We start from the raw sequence: 17,529 nt of genomic DNA, 5'->3' as shown, positions 1-17,529 counted from the left end.
CAAGCCTAAGTGGCCTTCTCAGGGCCGCCTGGGTTCTCTTGTTTTATGCTCCAAAGGGACCCAGCCTGGTGTGTTGTGTTATCAGGGCAGATGGCTTGGCTCGGGGCCAGAGGGATCTCTCTCCTTCCCCCCTCCTTGCCCCCCCTCCGCCCAGGATTTGGGGCTAGGGGGGAGGCTGGGGTGGAGGGCCATTTAGCCACAAGGGCTCTGGCCTCTTCCAGATAAAAGGAAGCAGATGGGCTTCAGCTGGCAGCTCTTTCCTCTGCCTGTCAGGCCTTGTTAAATATTTAAAATGTCAAGGCCCCTGGGAACCTGCCTGATTCTGCCACAGCGGCTCTGGAGCTCGCCCAGGGCCTATGGAGGGGCGGGCATGGAGAAGGGCAAGTGCCCAGGTGGGTGGCCAGGCCGCAGCAGAGGGAGCCGGCCAGGCCTGACCTGCCTCCTGAAGAATGAGCAGCGCGAGGACTACCCCTCCCCACACCAAGCCCAGGAGCCCTGGCCCCCAGTACACCTGCCGACTTGGCCCTGGAGTGTTCACCCAGATGTCCCCACTCCTGCCCAGACACAGTGGCCTGAGCTTTAGGAGGGGCCGGCTTAGCCGCACCCTGGGCCCCATATCAATCCCCTGGCAAGGTGTGCTGGCAGATGGGTGCTTTGGGAAGGGTGGGGGGCATGGGGACGTGCATGGTGTACTGGGGGGGGGGGGGAGATTTTGTCTGTTCCCGGCAATAAGCACGTCAATGGGCTCAGGCTTTGTAGCTATCCAAAAGGATTCCAGAAGCCAGAGAACCCGGGTCTTGGGCCAAGCTCAGTGGGAAGCCCACCAGGGGGACCTGGGCCCCAGCCCTTCCCCTGTCTGGTCTTTACCAGCAGCAGTCATGGAAAGGAGAGGGCGGATCATCCAAGAGCCGCACGATGTGGTCCTAATCCAATTCTGATGGCATCTGGCCTCTGCTCTGGGCAGGACACTCATCTGTGTCCTAGCCAACCAGCCGGCCCCTGCCCCAGCACCTGGACCTGGGCCGCTGTGGGGGCCTGCCGACTGGGCACATGCTTGGAGCCAGAGGGGCTGCAGCTACCTTCTGGCCCCCACATGAGTACCTGAGCAGCTGTCTGGACCCCCAAGCCCAACAGGAAGGCCATGGTCTTGGGCTGGTGCAGGGCAAGGGAGAGAGAAGCGTTGCTAGAGTATCAAGGGCAACCCAAGGCCAAGGGACAGGCTGACAGCGGGAGGGGAGGAACGGAGCCAGCTCACTCCTGGGGAGGGGGCCCCAAGGGCCTGGCTTCCCTTGGGGACAATCTGGCGTATGGGGTGAGGCAGGCAGGATGCAGACTTATGGTGGCACAGGGACCCATGGGCTCTCTCTTGAGGGTCTCCAGATCCGTGCCCTTTCTCAAGGCAGGGGCAGTGGAAATTCCGGGTGTCTGGGAGAGCGGGGGTTCAAGCACTTCCATAGTACTGACCTCACTTTTCCTATCTCTTGTAGCTTAAAGATGCAGGCCTCAGTTAGGAGTGGGGCACAGGCCCTCGGCTGGGACCCCAGGCCCTAGGAGCTGAGGTCCTGAGCTTGTCCCAGACACCCAGGTGGAAAGTTGCAGCCTTCAGAAAACGGAGCCCCGGCAGGGCCCAGGCACCATGAGGCCTTGGGAGAAGGGCAGGGGCAGCCGCAGCCCCGCTGGGTGCAGAGATGTGCCCAGGCTGTGCCCGCTGTGGGCTTTTGCTCTCGTCAGGCCTTCCACCTCTGGTGGGCTCCACCCTGCCCCTCCCCAGGCCCCTTCCCTGCCTAGTGGACAGCCACCCTCCTTCCTCCCAACTCTTTCTGCACCCCACTTAACACTTCCTTGCTATCAAGTCCTATGTGCCTTCCCAAGCCAGCTGAGATCACCCCCATAAGCTGGGGAACCCGCCCCCCATCTGCCCTGCCGGTAGCTCCCTGCCCCCCGGGAACTGCAGTCCAGTGTCTGCCCACCAGGTGTCAGTGTGGAGCCGGACCCTTGGGTTCAGGCCTAGAAGGAAGCAGCATCCAGAGGGATGAGGGCGGGGCCAGGGGACGGCGTCCGGCGGGCCCGCCTCTGGGGAGGGTGGCCAAGTGGATGTCTGGCCTCGGGAGGAGGTAGCCTGGATGTCAGTTCCACATGGAGACTTCTGGTAGCTCCAGGCATGGGCCTGAGGGGACTCATGCTGTAGAGGCAGAGACCCAGAGGGCTTGGTGAGGGCCTGGGTGGGAAGTGGGCTGTCCCAAGGATGAGAAGTAAGGTAAGGGCCCAGCCTCGAAAGCCGGAGCTCGCCCCTTGGTGGATGTTGATTCTGAGCCCTTCACCCCAGCCCCAACACACTAGAGTGCCTGCGATGTGGCGGGGGCCTCCCAGGGCTCTAGAAGTACGGGTCAGGCCTCTCAGCCTCGCAGCCCTCCTTCAACATGTTTCACCCGCTCTGGCCACAAGGGGTCCCCACTGAGACCGCCTTCTTCACCCTTCACTCTCCTCGTCCTCTGCCTGGTGGCCTGGGGACACCGTGGCATAAGTATGAATCACTCACTGACAATCCCAGAGCCTCAGAGACATTCACCAAGTGCCACATGTGCAGCCCCAGAGGAGGCAGTAGGTGGGGGCGTGGGCAAGGCAGGGAGCTCACGTCCCATCCCCGCCCTTCGCCGTGACCCCCAGCTCAGAGCTCGAGGTTGGCACTGCAGTGGGGTCTAGGGAAAACATTAGGAAGGAGGCAGCTGACTCCGGACGACGGCCACGAGAGCTCGGGGCGGGGGCAGTTCCTACGTACCTCCTGGTGCCACGGGTGCCACACCCATGCTCAACAGTATGGGCAAAACTGACGATGTTTTGGGGCCGCCAGAGCCGACTGTCTCCCGGGTCTCGTCAGATGACACAGGTTCTGTGTCCCGCGCGCATGGCTTGGCCACGCCCCCCTGTTGATGGCTTAGCATCTGTGAGGCTCCCGTCATCCTGACCTAGGGTCAGGTGCACAGGGCAGCAAAGGAGTCCTGGGCTGCCAGCAAGAGCTCCGACTCACAGGCACAGGACCCTTTCCCTCCCTGGACTCAGTTTCCTCCTCTGGACCCTGGAGGGATTGTACGAGCACCTCGGCCCACTCACAGCCCACAGGGGATCAGCTATCCTGGGCCCGGCTGACAGCAGGCTGCCACACCTGTGCCCTCCACCCCAGTCTTGTACCAAGCCCTGCACTCCTGCGAACGCCTGGGCTGTTCTCTTCTCCTGTCTCCAGGTGACACTTGGCCATCCCTGGCCCAGCTGGGCTCCCTCTGCCCACCCCCACCCCGTGGTGGCCGTTATCACCGTCCTTCCCATCTGCCCTCTGAAGGGACCCACCGTAGCCCATAGACCTCCCCGAGCATATCGGGAGGCCGACCGAACCCTTCCTCATACCAGGGGCTCCACATTGTTGCGAGTCGCGCGGTCGCACGCCTGAGCTGTCCAGGCAGCTGGAGGGCACACACGCCCACATACCTGTCCTCGGGGTTTGCCGAAAGGTTTGGAGGACCGGGCAGGTGCGGTTCCCGCCTTCCAGGGGCTCTCAGGCCAGAGAACAAGACAGGCACTCTGGGGGAGCAGGGGAGAAAGGGGCAGGGCCTCACGCCGTTGGCCCTTCCCATCTTCTTGCTCTGTGTCCCCGCTCTCCATCCCTGCACCACACAGGCCTGGCCAACAATGCCAATGACTTGGAGAAGCGCAGGCAGATCTATGGGCAGAACTTCATCCCTCCCAAGCAGCCCAAGACCTTCCTGCAACTGGTGTGGGAGGCCCTGCAGGATGTGACGCTAATCATCCTGGAGGTAGCTGCCATCGTCTCCCTGGGCCTTTCATTCTATGCACCGCCCGGAGAGGAGAGCGAAGGTGAGCAGGGGAGGACCCGGCAGGAGGGAAGGAATGGGACCTGAGCCGAGGGGCCTCAGCGTGACTTTCCTGCCACCCCACCCTTCCCTGCTGTCCTCGGGTGCAGCATGCGGGAACGTGTCAGCTGGGGCAGAAGACGAAGGGGAGGCCGAGGCAGGCTGGATCGAGGGAGCCGCCATCCTGTTGTCGGTCACCTGCGTGGTGCTGGTCACGGCCTTCAATGACTGGAGCAAGGAGAGGCAGTTCCGGGGCCTGCAGAGCCGCATCGAACAGGAACAGAGGTTCTCCGTCATCCGGGACGGCCAGCTGCTGCAGGTTCCGGTGGCCGCACTGGTGGTGGGCGACATCGCACAGGTCAAGTATGGTGAGTGCATCTGGCAAGGGCCTTCCCCACCCCCCAGTACGTGGGCCTCCACCTGCGGGACAAGGCGGGGCAGGGGCAGCAGTGGGCGGTGAGGGGGCTCAAGCTGGAGACAGAGCCCCAGGAAGCAGGCCGTAGGGGGCGGGATTTGAGGGCCAGATGACAGGGCCGGAGGTGCAGATCCTCTCCGGAAAGGAGGAGCCTGAAGCTGAAGGGAGAGGGCCCCACCCCCTAGGTTCGAGACCTCTCCTGGGGCAGGCGGGAGGCAGCAGGGCGCAAGGCTACCCGGACCCACAGCGTGTGGTTCCGGCTGCCCGGCCGGCCTTAGGAGACCTGCTCCCTGCTGATGGCGTGCTCATCCAAGGCAATGACCTCAAGATCGATGAGAGCTCCCTGACAGGCGAGTCGGACCACGTGCGCAAATCAGCTGACAAAGACCCCATGCTGCTCTCAGGTGAGGCCTCGGGGCACTGGCCAAGCTGTTGGGGGGAGGGGGTAGCGGGGGCAAGATGCAGGCTGGCACTGCCCTCTGGACCAGTTCGGCACCAAAGAGCCTTGGAAGCCATCTGGTCCAGCCACCCCCTCAATCGCAGGCCTCCCGAGTCGCCCTTCTGGCTGGGGAGTCTGAAGTTTTTGCCCCCAAGAGGCCAGAGTGGTCCGTGGGAGGCCTGATGGTGGTCGCTCTAGCCACTGGGGAAGGAAATGGGTGCTCCGCGCCTCAAAAGTCCCCTAATATCCTGAGGAAAGCTCCTAGAACGTTTTGGCCTAGCCCAGCATTTATCCTGGTGGCAAATGCAGTGTGAGACAGGACAGAGAGACTGGAGGCCCCAGGTGGACCCTGTGAAGACCTCACCTTGTGTTTCTGGGCAAGCAGCTGCTCATGTGTGCGCCTCCGGGTCCCCTCCAAGCCAGGAATGAGGCTTCGTTCTAGGATTAGGGTCAACATAGCCTCCAGGGGCCTCCAAACACCGAGTTCGTGCTTCTGGGATTCCTGGGGGAGAACTTGTAGGTGTTCAGCCACGCCTCCCTCAAGCAATGCAAATCTATCTCGGCCCCCCCTGTGTTCCCAGGTACCCATGTCATGGAAGGTTCTGGAAGAATGGTGGTGACTGCTGTTGGTGTCAACTCCCAGACAGGAATCATCTTTACCTTGCTTGGAGCTGGTGGGGAGGAAGAGGAGAAGAAGGATAAGAAAGGTAAGGAAAGAGTGACCTCCAGGTCCCAGCACCACTGGCCTAATCCCCCACTCCAGCTCCAGCTGCAGCGAGAGCCAGCCTTGAGCGGTGGGAGGCCGTACCTTCTCTTCCGATTCCTTTGGAGGACCTGCTTCTGGCGTCTTTGCCCAAAGGCTTTGGGAAGTGTGTGCCAGGGTGGGGGGAGTGCCCTGCCTGGGGAGGAATGGGGTTGGAGGGACAGAGGCCAGCCGCCTTGGCTTGGGAGAGTGCCCCCGGGGACCCTGTGCCCGCTCTTGGGTGTGCTGACGCCCCGCGGTGAGGTGCCGAGGGCCCCACCAACATGGCAGCCAGGGAGGTGTGAGTCATACAGCCAGAGGTAGAGGGCTCCCAATCGAAATGGACTGGACTCCCCAGAGGCTGTCTGAGGCCAGAGGAAGCTGGGATGGGGTGGGGGCCCAGGGGAAAACAGTGTCAAGGGACAACTGTCTTGTGAGAGTCCAGCTCCCTGGCACACGGCAGTCCCGCTGCCTCCTTTCGCCACTGCCCCGAGCCCCAGGCGTGGCCTCTGTCTCCTCCAGCCCTCAGAACAAAACTATGGAGCAGTCCTCAGCACCACCCCACGCCCAGAGTCCCAATCCCACCAGGCAGGACCCCGTTCGGTTCTTTGTTTCAGGCCCGCACCAGGTCACGACTCACCTTGATCTAACCTGGGTCTCCCCCGAACCAGGCGGGGAGCAGAGTTTCCTAGATGTGTGCCTTCGAGAACATTCGCTTGGGTCCACTCGGAGTACAAAGAAGCTGCACACATGTGGAGAGAGCGTGTGCTGAAAGCCCGCAGCCAGGGTCCCCGGGGGGAAGTGAGACAGAGGGGTGCCGGTCACCGGCCCTACATCAGTCAGTCAGGGCACCTAGACCGGGCAAACAAGCGGCGAGGGGACAGGCCAGCATAAGGAAGGATGTGCCAGTGTCTCCAGCCCTAGGCTGCCCTGCTCCTGGAGACAGTGAGAGAGGAGGTGGGTGACCTGCTGTGGCCTTAGAAGCTGCCGTGGGCCCCGTCTCCCAGCAGCCAGCCAGCACTAGCAGACCCTCATCCACATTTGCCACACCAAGCATCCTCTCCCTGCGGGGCTCAGCGCAGTTTCTCTCCACCGTGAACAGCCGAGGGGCCGCAGGCAGGCAAGCAGGCGGGTGGGTGGGCCCTGGGCCTCCTCCAGGCTGGGCTGGGGTACCCATCCCCCTCTCCAGGGAAGCCTTCTCCTCCCCTGCAGCCCCGTCCCTGAGATGTTGGTGGTCTGCAGGACTTGGTTTTGGGCCCCTCCTCCTCAACCTTGACAAAACCCCACCAGTCCCCCCAGGCCCCTCCCCAGCTCTGGCTCGTCTGCCCCTCCCTCTACTTCAGCTGCCCTAGGCTGAGCTACTGAGGGCTCAGAGGGGGCACCTCCACCAGCCGGCTCCCTGGAAGAGGGGAACCCTGAGGGGGGTGGGCTGGAGGGGAGCAGAGCTGGCCAGGCTCCAGGCAGGGGCAGCAGCACCCACAACTCCCCACCAAGGTGTGAGCCCAAGGCCCGGCTGCTGCTGCGGTGGCCAAGCCAGCGCCCCACCCTGGCCCCCATCCCCACTCCTGCTGCCTCTCAACCCCGTCTCTCAGCCCGATGCTCCCAGGCCACCTGCTGCCCTTCAACCTGTTTCTTGCCTTTTGGCCTTGACTCCTAGTCACCCTCCTACTTGAGGTGCTCTCCTTCCCTTCCTCCCCTCCCTGGGCTTCTGTCTTCCTCTTCCTGTAGTGCTGATCCTGCACGTCCCTCCCTCCTCCAGAGGCCTCTCTGGGCCCTTCTGCATTGTCACCGTGTGTCTACAGGTGTCTCCTCTCCCCCCAGGAGTCTCCTTCACCTCTGAACCTCCCCACTCTGACAGAGGGACAACCTACATACCACCCCAGCCGGGAGGGGGCCTCTCTCTCCTCCCTGGGACCCCCAGACTAGACCCCACTGCCTAGAAGCCACCTGGCACCCTGTCTGCGCTCCTGGATCCCCAGTGACATGAGTTATTGGGTATTGGTCAGCACACAAACCCCTCCTGTCACACGTCAGTCATTTCCAGATCCCGGGCTAGCACTTGTGTGGTCCCTAAGAGAGCTCTTTGAACCGATGCCCCACCGCAATGCCCTGGGGAAGATGAGGCCAGAGGGGCTGATACAGAGCCCGACCCGGAGCACAGTGCTGGCCTCACTGCCAGCACCGTTTACCTTGGTCTTGGAAGCCAGTCACTGCCCTGGTCCCCAACACCCAGCTGCGGGCTTTGTGGTTGCAGACCACATTCACGAATGCGTCCCCCGTCCCCGCCGCCGACACACAGGTCCAGCTGGGGCCCAGCCCATTCCGTGTACCATTGCTCCCTCCAGTGCCAGGTGCCTGGCACCCATGTGGGCATTCAAGGCCAGCAGGTTTCTAGAGTCTCCCTTCTCTGTCCCTCCAAACACTCTGCGGAGCTGACTGCTGGCTGCGCTGCACAGAAAGCTGACCGCTAGGCCACTAGGGGTCAGGGACCACCTAGGTAGACAGTTCATGCCACTCCTGTGGAGGGGGGGGTACATATCCCGACTGGGGGGGGCCCTGCTCAACGTGGCAGACCTGGGACCAGACACCTGGCGGCTCTCACTCCCCGTGGCGGTAGCCTTTTCAGAGACCTCCCCCACTGCTGGGCACACATGACCCAGGGGCCGTCCAGGACTGGCTCAGGGAGTTCACTGGAGGGCGGGCCTTCATCTGGGAAGCCAAGAGTGTGGCTCTCGTGGGCCGAGAGGTGGAGAGAGGGCATCAGAGCAGGCCCGGGGAGCACAGGGCCCTCCTCCCCGCCCCTTTGCACCGCGCTCTCTGGCCTCGCTGTCTGTGTCCCGCTGTCCTGTGTGCGTGTGCGTGTGCGTGTGCATGTGCCAGGGCCACGTGGATGTTCTGAAGCCTTTGTGTCTGTCATTCCTCTTCCGTTGTAGGCAAGCAGCAGGATGGGGCGATGGAGAGTAGCCAGACCAAAGGTAATGCGCGCCCCGTGCTCAGGGTGGGGTGGCGGAGGGGTGCGGCACAGGGTGGGGGGCCGCCCGCATCAGTTGCTGGAGCAGCACCCAGAGACCAGGTGAGTGGGGTGGGGGGCCCCTGTGCAGACCCTGCCAGAAGTATGCAAAGATCACCCGTGAGGAAACTGAGGCTCAGAGAGGGTGACTCACCCAAGACCACACCAGGCCTGTGGGTTTCCCGGTCCAGCTGCCTTTCTTCTGGGCTTTTGAGGCAGGGTGACCGGGTGCCGGTCCAACACCCACTCTCCTCTCGGCCCGAATGCCTGGTAGGTGCTGATGCCGTGTGGCTGGGATGAGGGTTGTCAGCGGTGAGGGGCTTTGGAGGGAATCCAAAGGTGTAAAGCATGATCCTTGCCCTCAGGAAGGTCAGAACGCAGAGAAACGGACCCAGGGGCAAGACTCAAGTGCATTGTGGGGCCCAGGGGCCCAGGGACCAAGACAGGGTCAGACAAGCAAACTGGAGTTCAGAGGATAGCTGAGGTTGGGAGGGATCTGGGTCAGGGGGACAGCCTGATGGCTAGGGTCCCGGGCTGGGGCAGGGAGTGCCAGTCAGTGGGGCGCAAGGCTAGAGTGACCCAGCTGGGTGGGGCATTGAGTATCACTGAGGCCGTGGGCTCTGGCCTGAGGCCCCTGGGGACAAGAAGCCTTGTGGGTCAGGGGCAGTGTGAAGAGAGCAGGACCCAGTGAGGGAGCCACGAGGACGCCACCTGTCCCAGACAGAAGGCGAAGAGGCAGCTAGAGGAGAGAGAGGTGTGAGGCTCACCCATGGTGGCCCGTTCTGGCAGGAGCCACCTACAGCCAGGGAGCGGGCTGAGGAGGGGCACACAGCGAGCCGGGGCTCTGATGGAAGTCAACGCGCCTACTCGAGAGGCTGACGGGAGAATAGACAGCCTAAGCAGGGAGCAGGGGAGAAGAACGCAGGGGCTCCTAGGCCTCCTGGGTGGGGGGGGGGGGGTGCTTGGACACCAGTGGGCCACTGACTCAGTTCAAGGTTTTGGAACGTTCCCTGGGCCCCAGACCTCTGCTGTCAGGTATTGAGATTTGGGGCATTATGGGGCTGGCCATCCTGTCTGTGTGCCCAAAGTTGCTCGTGCTTGTGTCTGTCCTCCTTTCCCCCGAGAAGCCCGAGACAACGGTCTCTGCACTGACCACGACAGCACTGGAGCCTCCCACCCATCTCGGGAGGGCCTGAGCTGCCAGGGAGACGGGAGGGAGAGGAGACAGCCCCTGGGCTAGGTCACACTCAGAAAGCAGAGAAACCCCTTGAGCCCCGTTTCCTCTTGTATGGTGTGGCACGTCTTTCCCTGTGAAAGCCCCTTGTAGCTGCCGCCTGGGCCCTAAGTTTGGCTGTGGGGTTCCTCTGTGCGCAGCCAAGAAGCAGGACGGGGCAGTTGCCATGGAAATGCAGCCGCTGAAGAGTGCGGAGGGTGGGGAGACTGAGGAACGGGAGAAGAAGAAAGCCAGCGTGCCCAAGAAGGAGAAGTCGGTCCTGCAGGGCAAGCTCACCAAACTGGCCGTGCAGATCGGGAAAGCAGGTAGGGCCAGCGAACGCGTGGTCCAGGGGCCACCAATGGGCGACGACACCAGGCTCCCGGGCCTGAGGCCGGGCTGTGGAGGGCAAGTGGGAAAGGGATGTTCCAGGGGGCGCGGGCCAGGCAGCAAGGGGACCCCGCCAGGGGCCGGCAGCGGCCGGCAGGGGCCGGTCCGGCCCCCATTTGGAAACCGTGGCTTCCAAGCGTCCGTCCGCAAGGCTGGGGACCGAGTGCCTCCCCCGACCTGGCTGGCCGTGGCGCAGTCTGCAGCCTCCCTTACCACTCCTTCGCTCTTGCTCTCTCCCTCCCTCGCCCCGGCCGGCTCCCCTTCCCGCACCCACCCTCTGTGGCTTCCGTGGCTGGGCAGGGCTGGTGATGTCTGCCATCACCGTCATCATCCTGGTCCTCTACTTTGTGATTGAGACCTTCGTCGTGGACGGCCGGGTGTGGCTGGCAGAGTGCACGCCCGTCTACGTGCAGTACTTTGTGAAGTTCTTCATCATCGGTGTCACTGTACTGGTTGTGGCCGTCCCGGAGGGCCTGCCTCTTGCCGTCACCATCTCCTTAGCCTACTCTGTCAAGGTAATAATTATAAACACAGTACGCGTGAGAATGCCTTCATACTAGGATACAGACCCAGAAACTGGCGTTCCAAGCCATTAAGCAAGTTGGGATCGGTTGGGGGGAGAGTGGGGCGGCTGGGATGAGCTGGACGGCAGTCAGGCGGGGGGATAGACCTGGCATCTGCAGGTCTGAGGACACTGCTGTCCCTTGCAGAAGCGGGTGCGGGCGCAAAGGGTGATCCGGAGAGGGCCTAGAACACCGGGAGACAGTGGGGGGGAGATGGCGTTGGGCGGGGGGAGCACAGAGACAGCCAATGACCTGAGCGGGGGCCATGGGCAGGGGGGAGGCCCCGGGGAGCCCTGGGAAGAGGGAGCGCCGCGAGTCGACCGCTTGGCCTGTCTCACGAGAGTCCTCCCGCTCTGCCGTCACTCCAAGCCGTACCCGGCCGCGAGGGTATGTGCCAGCTGACACATGACCGGCTGATGACCTCTTGCTCCCTGACCCCATGGGCCAACCTTTCCAAGGACAGCTGGCTACCTAAGCCCTCATCTATGCCCTTTACAGAAAATGATGAGGGACAACAACCTGGTCCGCCACCTGGATGCCTGCGAGACCATGGGCAATGCCACAGCCATCTGCTCAGACAAGACGGGCACGCTCACCACCAACCGTATGACCGTGGTCCAGTCCTACCTCGGGGACACCCACTACAAAGAGGTTCCGGCCCCCAGCACCCTGACCCCCAAGATCCTCGACCTCCTGGTCCACGCCATCTCCATCAACAGTGCCTACACCACCAAAATACTAGTGAGCAGGGAGCGGGCGGCAGGCTGGGCCGGGTCGGGGTGGGATGAGGGCAGGGCGCCGGGCCGGAGGCTGCGGCATCAGGGGTCACCAGGGCCCCTCTGGACTCCTGCCCTGGCTTCTGGGCGGGACCCGCAGGTTCTGGAAACCCCCTCTGAGCCCAGTGAGTGGTGGGAAGCCTGCCCACATTGGAGTCCGCATGGAGGCCCTCCTCGGCTCCCTGCCACCACACCCTAAAGACATGGTGGCCACAGCCAGGCCGGGGTCCTGGGGACAGCAAGGAGGGGAGACTTGAGCCCCCAGTGCCACGCTGGTTCTCCTTGCCTCGTAGCCTCCAGAGAAGGAAGGCGCTCTCCCACGCCAAGTGGGCAACAAGACGGAGTGTGCTCTGCTGGGCTTTGTCCTGGACCTGAAGCGGGACTTCCAGCCTGTGCGGGAGCAGATTCCGGAAGATAAGCTTTACAAAGTGTACACCTTCAACTCGGTCCGCAAGTCCATGAGCACAGTCATCCGCATGCCTGACGGCGGCTTCCGCCTCTTCAGCAAGGGCGCCTCGGAGATCCTGCTGAAAAAGTGAGCGGGCGACGGGAGGCAGCCTAGGGCTGGGCGCTGCAGAGTGCAAGGCTTCTGAGTTTACTGTTGTGGTAAAATAGACGTAGTGTAAAAGTGGCCATTGTAATCGCGTGAAAACACACAGCAAGTATAGTCCCGGTGTGGCGCATTACAAAACGTTCTCGTCACCAGCCCCCCAAAGGCAACCCTGTCCCCATTCAACAGTCCCTCCCACCGCACCCCCAACCAGCCCCTGACGGCCACTCATCTCCTTTCTGTATGGATTTGCCGATCAGAGACATTTGACATAAACGGGATCGTACGATATATGGCCCATGTGTCAGGCTGCCTCTACCGAGCAGAACGCTGTCAGGGTTCATCCATTCGGCCTTCGGCCAGTCCCCCGCCCTTGGGCTGCTGTGAGCCTTGCTGCCGTGAACAGGGGCGTACAGCTGTTCGTTGGGGTTCGTACTCTCAGTTCTCTCGGACATACCTGGGAGCGGAAGGCTGGGTCCTGCCGTAACGCAGGTTAACTTTTTGAGGAACCGCCCAACTGTCTCGCGCAGGGGCACCATTTTCTATCCCCCCAGCTTCTCCTTATCGCTCTTCTTATCGCCATCCTAGTGCACGTGAGCTGGGACCGCACAGGGGCTTGGTTTGCATTTCCCTGATGACTAGGGATGTCAGCCCCGAAATGGCCAAATTTCAGGCCATTTGTGTGCCTTCTTGGGAGAAACAGCCACTCAAGTCCTTTGCTCGTCTTTGATTTGAGTTATTCGTGGTCTTGTCGTTGTCCTGTAAGAGATCTTTAGCACATACCTGATTGGCAAATGCCTTTTCACTGTCTTCATTCATTCTTGGAGGCGCATGTGTTTTTCACTGATGAAAGCCTGTTTGTCTCTTTACTTCTTGTGTCCCTCGTGTAGGGTTTTTTTTAGAGGTGATGGAAATGTTCTAAAGTGCACTGTGGTGATGGTGGCACAACACTGCGACTAGACTAAAAGCCACTGAATTATACATTTTATTTTTTTAATATTTTTTAAATATTTATTTTGAGAGAGAGAGCACGCATGCATGGGGCGGGGGACAGAAAGAGAGGGGGATCGAGGGTCTCAAGCAGGCTCCGTGCTGACAGCAGAGAACCGACGCAGGGCTCCAACTCACGAACTGTGAGATCATGACCTGAGCCGAAGTCAGACGCTCAACCGACTGAGCCACCCAGGCGCCCCTGGATTGGACATTTTAAATGGATAAGTCGTGTGGTGTGTGAATGATATCTCAATAAAGCTGTTATAAAAACTGAGTGGGGCGGGGAGCATGGAGCTCCGCCTCCAAGTGCCCCCCCAAACCCCCCCGCTGCTCTGCCCTGCCCACCTGGCTCCTCACTTATTCCAAGGCCACCTTCTAAGACAGAAATGTTCTCCCCCGAGTCTCTGCCCAGGCACATACTACCCGGGTGCAAAGGCCACCTCCCCCCTGAAGCTGTCCTACCGCATCCCAGGAGGTGTGGCGGCCGGGTTTGGAGGCCCCAGCTCTCTTTCTGTGCTTCCTCAGCCTCTGGCAGGTACCGTGGCTAGAAGCCCCATTCCTGTAGTTGGGCGCTGGGCCCCACTCCTGGCTCTCCTCTTTGCTGGCCGTGTGGACATCGACTCACTCCCCGGCACAGCCTCAGTTTCCCCTACGTGGAGACAACAGAAATACCTCCTGGGAGTGTTGCGAGAGTTACGTGAGTGACTCCACAAAAGGGCGAGAGTCCCTGCCAGCTCCTCCTTTCCTCCTTCACCAGTCTGTCCAGGGCTCCCATTCGCCCCTCCGCCATGCCTGCCTCTGGGGACCTCGGTTCCTTTGCTCCTTCTTCTTCCGCACCTCAATCCTGCTTCTTTGTCACGGCCACACTCCATGGCATTGCCAGAGCAATGTACCCCAGAGAGTCCACGAAGAGCTGGGGTGAGCCCTGCACTCTAGGGTCTCCTCGCCTACACCAGCCTATGAGTTTCCAGCTCCTGGGGCTTCCAGAACGGAGGACCATACATCTGATGGCTTAAAAACACAGAAATCTGTTTTCTCACAGTTCTGGACACCAGAAGTCCGAAATCAAGGTGCGGGCAGGGCCACGCTCCCTTCGAAGCTTCCAGAGGAGGGTCCTTCCTCGTCTCTTCCAGCTTGTGGCCATGGCCAGCAGTCTTTGGGGCTCCTTGGCTTGTACACGTATCACCTCTGTCTTCACGGTGCCTTGTCCTTGTGTGCGTCTGTGTCTCCATGTGTTCTCTTCTCTTTTGATAAGGACACCAGTCATTGGATTAAGGGCCCGCTCTAAACCAGTATGACCTCGCCGTGACTTTGCAACAGCCCTATTTCCAAATAAGGCCGCATCGTGAGGTTCTGGGAAGGATGTGAGTGGTCGGGGAGGGTACACCGTTAGGCCCCAGGAGGCAGAACGCCTCCCTCCTTGTACAAGCCTGTCGGCCGCGCTGAATGCGGGGCCCACACCGACGCCTGCCGAGACTCTCCGTTGCTCCGGCTCCCCTCGCTTCACTGGCACCAACGCTGTTGTTCTGTCCCCGCCCCAGGTGCACCAACATCTTAAACAGCAACGGGGAGCCGCGCGGCTTCCGCCCTCGGGACCGGGACGACATGGTGAAGAAGATCATTGAGCCCATGGCTTGCGATGGCCTCCGCACCATATGTATTGCCTACCGGGACTTTCCCGCAGCTCAGGAGCCCGACTGGGACAATGAGAACGAGGTCGTGGGCGACCTCACCTGCATAGCCGTCGTGGGCATCGAGGACCCCGTGCGGCCCGAGGTAGCCACCCTCTGGTCGTTGGATGGGTGGAGGGGCAGCCCTGGTTCCCGTACGGCCTCCACGGCATGGCCCCCTTCTGGTGCCTTCGCCGCTCTCACACTACTTCCTGCTGGAGCCCAGAAAGGTTAGGAAAGGTGGGCAAGGGCAGGGCCCCGGGGTCCTCCAGGTCAGACCTCCCCGGCAGGACTGATGGGCTGGAGGGAGCGGCCAGGGAGAGGGAGAGTCAGGCACCCCTCCCGGGGCTCTGGTTCGGAGGCGGCACTGGGGCACTGGAGCGGGAGTCCGACGGGACGCAGGTTTGGGGGGCAGGGGGCTGTCCCCGGTCACGGGTTTGGTTGGGGCCAAGTGATGTTCGGGACATCCCTGCAGAGATGTCAAGTGGGCAGGTAGCTGCAGGAGTGGAGCACTCAGAGCAGAAGGTCCTGGCCGGAGACAGATTCCAGAAGCATGTTTGTATGAGCGATGTCGCAGGGTGAGTGGACAGCTGGGACGGAGGTGGGAGGAGCCTGCAAAGAGACTTGAAGGAAAGGGCCAGGCAAGGAGCCAGCGTGTGTAGACGGCTTTACCAAGAGCTTTTGTGAAGAGGGAACAGAGAAACTGGGCAGAAGCCGAACAGGCTGTAGAGCGAAGAAGCAAAGGGGAGGGTTGCCGGTCCATAAAGATGGAGGAGCCTTGAGACAGGGAGAGCGAGCAGGCCCCAAGGGAAGAGCGCAAGCCACAGGGGTGCGGGTTGCCAGAGGCAGGGAGGGACCCTCTCTCACCTCCCAGGGCCTCTCCAGTGGCACCCACCTCATGTCAGAAGCAGGGCCACCCCGATCCTGCTGATTAGCCTGAAAACACGCGCGTTGCTGAGACGAGGGAGGACAGGCTTCTGGGCCTTTCTTCAGGAGACAGGTATTCACTGACATACCGGAGCAGGCGCCTAAGACCGGCCAGTTCCACAGTCAATGCTCGCTACGTGTACACAGCGACCGCAGGCCCTCGGCAGCAGTGTATCCCCGCATTCTGAGGACACCGGGGCCTCTCTGTGCAGAAAGGGGACACCTGGAAGCTGGCCTGGGAGGAAGCGGATGGCAGCAGAGGGGACGGGGAGCAGCAGCCTGGGAGAGCAGGGAGAGAACATGCTGCTGTGGGCGACAGGGCCACCCCCGGAGACGCAGGGCCTTGCCCTTCGTCAGGCCAGGGAGAAACTGAGGCATGGATGATTGGCCTGTGTCCAAACGGCAGAGCCGAATCACGAAGCTGCGTTGTGCTCGCATAGACCTGATGGCCTCCCCCTTCTGAATGGAGCTGTTCACCACCCCACCCCCACCCCTGCCAGGCCGAAGGCGCCCGGCTGGTGTTCAGTGCTGCTCCTAGGCTGGCAGGTGCCAGAACATCTCACAGACCCAGGAGGGCAGTGTCCCTGGACTCCCAGGACCCTGGCCACAACCATTTCTACTCCACGATAACTGGTCTGCCCCCACCCCTCTACCTCAGCCACGTGTCTACTGGTTCCAAGTAGTGAAAATACCTTATCGTGTAGAACCTATAGCTGTGAATGCCTCTGGTTCTATGTTGCAAAACGGTGGGCGGCAGGGGCGGGGGGGTGGGACAAGTGAGAAGTGTCCAGAGCTTGGCCACGAGCCAGCTGATGGCCAGAAGCCTGCCCTGAGTCGGGGCCCCAAAGCAACAGGCCTGCCCTTGGCCTTGCCATCTGGCAGGGTAGCTGGGGACAGAGGTCTCTTTGTCATTCTTCCAGAGCTAAGTGATACAGCCACCCTGCCAGCCAGCCTGGTAACCAGGGCCGATCCTGGCTCGGCCGCTCTGGACCTCCAGTTTGCAGAGGAAAATGAGATTGACGGAGCTGGTGATTTCTATGGTCACCTTTCCAGACAAGACTCCAATGGTGCCCCTCGACAGCATAAAAGCTTCCAGTGGCTTCTCCCAGCTTTACTTGTGTCGGGGCCTGGGTCCGAGTCGTCGCCGGTCCCGGGGCCCAGCGCAATGAAGGAGGCACCTGGGGTCAGGGGGTGGGGGTGGGGGTCATGCTGAGGGAACGAAGGAGAGGTGCCGTGGAGCCGGATGGAGGGCAGGGCTCAGCCCAGATGCGGATGTGTCTCGCCTCGGTGGCCGCACCCATGCCTTTTGTCTCTTCCAGGTTCCTGAAGCTATCCGCAAATGCCAGCGTGCCGGCATCACAGTCCGCATGGTGACCGGGGACAACATCAACACGGCCCGGGCCATCGCGGCCAAGTGTGGCATCATCCAGCCCGGGGAGGACTTCTTGTGCCTGGAGGGGAAGGAGTTCAACCGGCGGATCCGCAACGAGAAAGGCGAGGTAGTTCCTGGCTCTGCTGCCCTCCCACCTCAGTCCGGGGCTCTGGTTGTTTCTTCCCACCCCCCCACCCCCCCCCCGCCTCTGCTCGGTACCCCCTCCCCCGCTCCAGGCTCTGCAGCGTCTGTGTGCTTCCCCCTCCCAGATAGAACAGGAGCGTCTGGACAAGGTGTGGCCCAAGCTGAGGGTCCTCGCCCGATCGTCTCCCACCGACAAGCACACTCTGGTCAAAGGTAAGGGAGCTCGCTCACCCCTGCTGCCCCCTGCCGTGCCCCTTCCTGAGGTGCCATGATGCTGGCTGGGTGTGGCCATCGTCCGCACGTGTGCTCTTGCCCCAGGGCTCCCAAAGCCAAGCTCCAGGGCCTGCCTAGGAAGCGGGGTCCCGGGCTGCACACGTGTTGCCGCTGGACATGGCCCTCCCTAAACTTCAGTTTCCTCCTCAGGAAAATGGGGATAATGATGGAGACGCCCTCGAAGGG

The 17,529-nt window shown here is 61.7% G+C and overlaps 1 protein-coding gene across 3 annotated transcripts in view; it reads left to right on the top strand.

The window, feature by feature from the left end:
• The window catches only part of ATP2B3 (ATPase plasma membrane Ca2+ transporting 3), a 60,372-nt gene that overhangs the window by 19,512 nt on the left and 23,331 nt on the right, over positions 1 to 17,529 (top strand). For all 3 annotated transcript variants that reach the window (XM_081793161.1, XM_081793160.1, XM_081793162.1), the window contains exons 3-14: positions 3,673 to 3,870; positions 3,977 to 4,234; positions 4,560 to 4,685; positions 5,302 to 5,427; positions 8,396 to 8,437; positions 9,847 to 10,011; positions 10,376 to 10,590; positions 11,137 to 11,379; positions 11,708 to 11,949; positions 14,499 to 14,733; positions 16,874 to 17,053; positions 17,196 to 17,283. In XM_081793161.1, the coding sequence (XP_081649287.1) occupies positions 3,673 to 3,870; positions 3,977 to 4,234; positions 4,560 to 4,685; positions 5,302 to 5,427; positions 8,396 to 8,437; positions 9,847 to 10,011; positions 10,376 to 10,590; positions 11,137 to 11,379; positions 11,708 to 11,949; positions 14,499 to 14,733; positions 16,874 to 17,053; positions 17,196 to 17,283 (2,118 nt within the window). The remainder of the gene's footprint in view (positions 1 to 3,672; positions 3,871 to 3,976; positions 4,235 to 4,559; positions 4,686 to 5,301; positions 5,428 to 8,395; positions 8,438 to 9,846; positions 10,012 to 10,375; positions 10,591 to 11,136; positions 11,380 to 11,707; positions 11,950 to 14,498; positions 14,734 to 16,873; positions 17,054 to 17,195; positions 17,284 to 17,529) is intronic.

Source organism: Panthera onca, chromosome X, assembly GCF_046562875.1.
Source record: "Panthera onca isolate mPanOnc1 chromosome X, mPanOnc1 haplotype 2, whole genome shotgun sequence".
Taxonomy (NCBI): Eukaryota; Metazoa; Chordata; class Mammalia; order Carnivora; family Felidae; genus Panthera; species Panthera onca.
This window is presented reverse-complemented; position numbering and strand designations above follow the sequence as displayed.